A 2432-nucleotide genomic window follows, 5' to 3' on the forward strand; every position below is an offset into this window, starting at 1 on the left:
GGGGACAGGACGGGGGGACAGGACCCGGGGACAGGATGGGGGGACAGGACCCAGGGACAGGATCTGGGGACAGTACCCGGGGACAGGACAGGGGGACAAGACCCGGGGACAGGACGCGGGGACAGGACGGGGGACAGGACGGGGGGACAAGACCTGGGACAGGACGCAGGTACAGGACGCGGGGACAGGACGCGGAGACAGGACCTGGGGACGGGACGGGGGGACAGGACGGGGGGACAGGACCCGGGCACAGGACTCAGGGACAGGACGCGGGGACAGGACGTGGGGACAGGATGCGGGGTTCCAGGAGGCCCCCACAAGCTGCCCCACAGCCACCTGGCAGCCCTGCCTGGGACACGCGTGTTTACCGTGGCTGTCACTTTGTCCCGGTCGGTCACAAAGGCACGGAATCCTTCCCCAAACAAGGTGCCAGCTGTCCTGCGGGGAAAGCAGTGGTGTGACCAGGAAGGAAACAAAGACCCGCATCACGCAGCAAGAGCAGGTTGAGGGTGAGGCCCTGACACAGCAGCCCAGTCCTGCCAGGACAGAGAGGCAGTGCCCCCACCAAGGAGCCAGCGTATGGCGGCCAGGCCTGGGAGAGCTGGAGAGCGCCCTGGGACCAGTGACCAGCCTGGGAGAGCTGGAGAGCGCCCTGGGACCAGCGATTCACACCTGCGGGGGCTCCGTCTGCGGCTGGCCTGGGCCTCGGCAGCGCTCACCTGATGGACTCCAGGAAGGTCTGATGGTGCTTCCGCACGGACTCCTCCTGCTTCCGTAAATTCTCCTCATTGAGAAGTTGCTGAGAAGCCGCAGAAAAAGAGAAAAGCCTTTAAAACCAGAAGAATGCTCGACACGAATCCAGAGGTTGTGTCCGCCCCAGGACCGGAGGGCTCCAAGTGTCCCGGGCACCTGGGGGCCTGCAGACGCCGCACCCTGACACAGACACGGGTGACATCGGCTGGGACGGCAGTCGCTGAGGGGCTGGGTTCAGGGACCCAAACTCCCCAGCGGCAGAAACAGCCCCCACTGTGGCTTCCCTGACAAGGGCCACTGCGGGGCCGATCTCCCGACACCACTGCCCTGATTCAGGCTGCGCTTAAGACAGCCTCTGTCTTCTGCCAATTAAACGTTAAAGCTACAATGCCCACAACAGCCAACATGTGAACCCTGCCTGTGAGCTCAGGACTGAAGGTGACGGGCCGGGCGTGGTGGCTCACGCCTGTAATCCCAGCACTTTGGGAGGCCGAAGCAGGTGGATCACTTGAGGTCAGGAGTTCAAGACTAGCCTGGCCAACATGAAACCCCGTCTGTACTAAAAGTACAAAAATTAGCCAGGCGTGGTGGTGGGTGCCTGTAATCCCAGCTACTGGGGAGGCTGAGGCAGGAGAATCACTTGAACCCAGGAGGCAGAGGTTGCAGTGAGCGGAGATCGCGCCACTGCACTCCAGCCTGGGCGACAGAGCGAGATTCCATCTCAACAACAAAAAAAAAGGGCGGGGGGGGGGGGCAGGGATAGCATTAGGAGATATACCTAATGCTAAATGAGGAGTTAATGGGTGCAGCACACCAACATGGCACATGTATACATATGTAACAAACCTGCACATTGTACACATGTCCCCTAGAACTTAAAGTACAATAATAATTAAAAAAAAAATCCTGCTGAGTGTAATGAAATGAGGTGAGAACATCAAGAAGACCCAGGCCCTCGGGATGACCAGACGCCCTCACCAACACCGGCCCTCCCTCTCGGGCGGCACTGCAGCAGAGTCTCTCACCTCCCCTTGTTTCCTTCTGTGAAATGAGGCGCCCAAGCTCGGCCCTGGGCCCCACTGCTGCCCATGTACACGGCCCCGGCCCTACCCACCGGCAGTAGCCCCACCAATCTCTGCGCCCGAACCCCATGTGCACCCTGGCCTCCCCGCCCACACCGGCCCCACTCACTTTGAGCTTAAACTGTTGCTCCGGCTGCAGTGTCTGATCCTGCATCTGCGCCAGATTCAGGGCGTCCTTCGACATGGCCTGTGGGCTCAGGGCCACGGAGGGCAGGTGTTAGGATACGCGGATGCCGCTGGGCAGGCATGCACACCAGCCAAGGGGCTTTCTGGAATCCACGGCCACACCTCGACCTCAAAGCCCCCAGCCCTGCCTCCCCATCCTCCTTCCTATTCAGACCTGGCATGACGATGCCCCACCCCCAGCACATGGCCTGATGTATTTGTGGGGTTTTATCCCCCCAGGGACGGTCTTGGAGAGCCACATCAGGAAGGCCATCCCACGTGGATGGCAGGAGGCTCTTTCCCAATTTATTTATTTTTATTTTTATTTTTATTTTTTGAGACGGAGTCTCGCTCTGTCGCCCAGGCTGGAGTGCAGTGGCGTGATCTCGGCTCACTGCGAGCTCCACCTCCCGGGTTCACGCCATTCTCCTG

At 60.4% G+C, this 2432-nt stretch overlaps 1 protein-coding gene across 1 annotated transcript in view; it reads right to left on the reverse strand.

Annotated features, from left to right (window-relative positions):
• Positions 1-2019, reverse strand: part of LOC116464745 (ATPase family AAA domain-containing protein 3C-like) — a gene marked incomplete at its 3' end in the record, with an annotated part of 7279 nt that extends 5260 nt beyond the window's left edge. Inside the window, exons 1-3 of the mRNA XM_032148006.2 lie at positions 1945-2019; positions 720-799; positions 369-438 (exon numbers count right to left, since the gene is read on the reverse strand). Coding sequence (XP_032003897.1) covers positions 369-438; positions 720-799; positions 1945-2019 — 225 coding nt within the window. The remainder of the gene's footprint in view (positions 1-368; positions 439-719; positions 800-1944) is intronic.
• Between the last annotated feature and the right edge of the window lie 413 nt (positions 2020-2432).

Source organism: Hylobates moloch, unplaced genomic scaffold (assembly GCF_009828535.3).
Source record: "Hylobates moloch isolate HMO894 unplaced genomic scaffold, HMol_V3 SCAFFOLD_1501, whole genome shotgun sequence".
Classification (NCBI taxonomy): Eukaryota; Metazoa; Chordata; class Mammalia; order Primates; family Hylobatidae; genus Hylobates; species Hylobates moloch.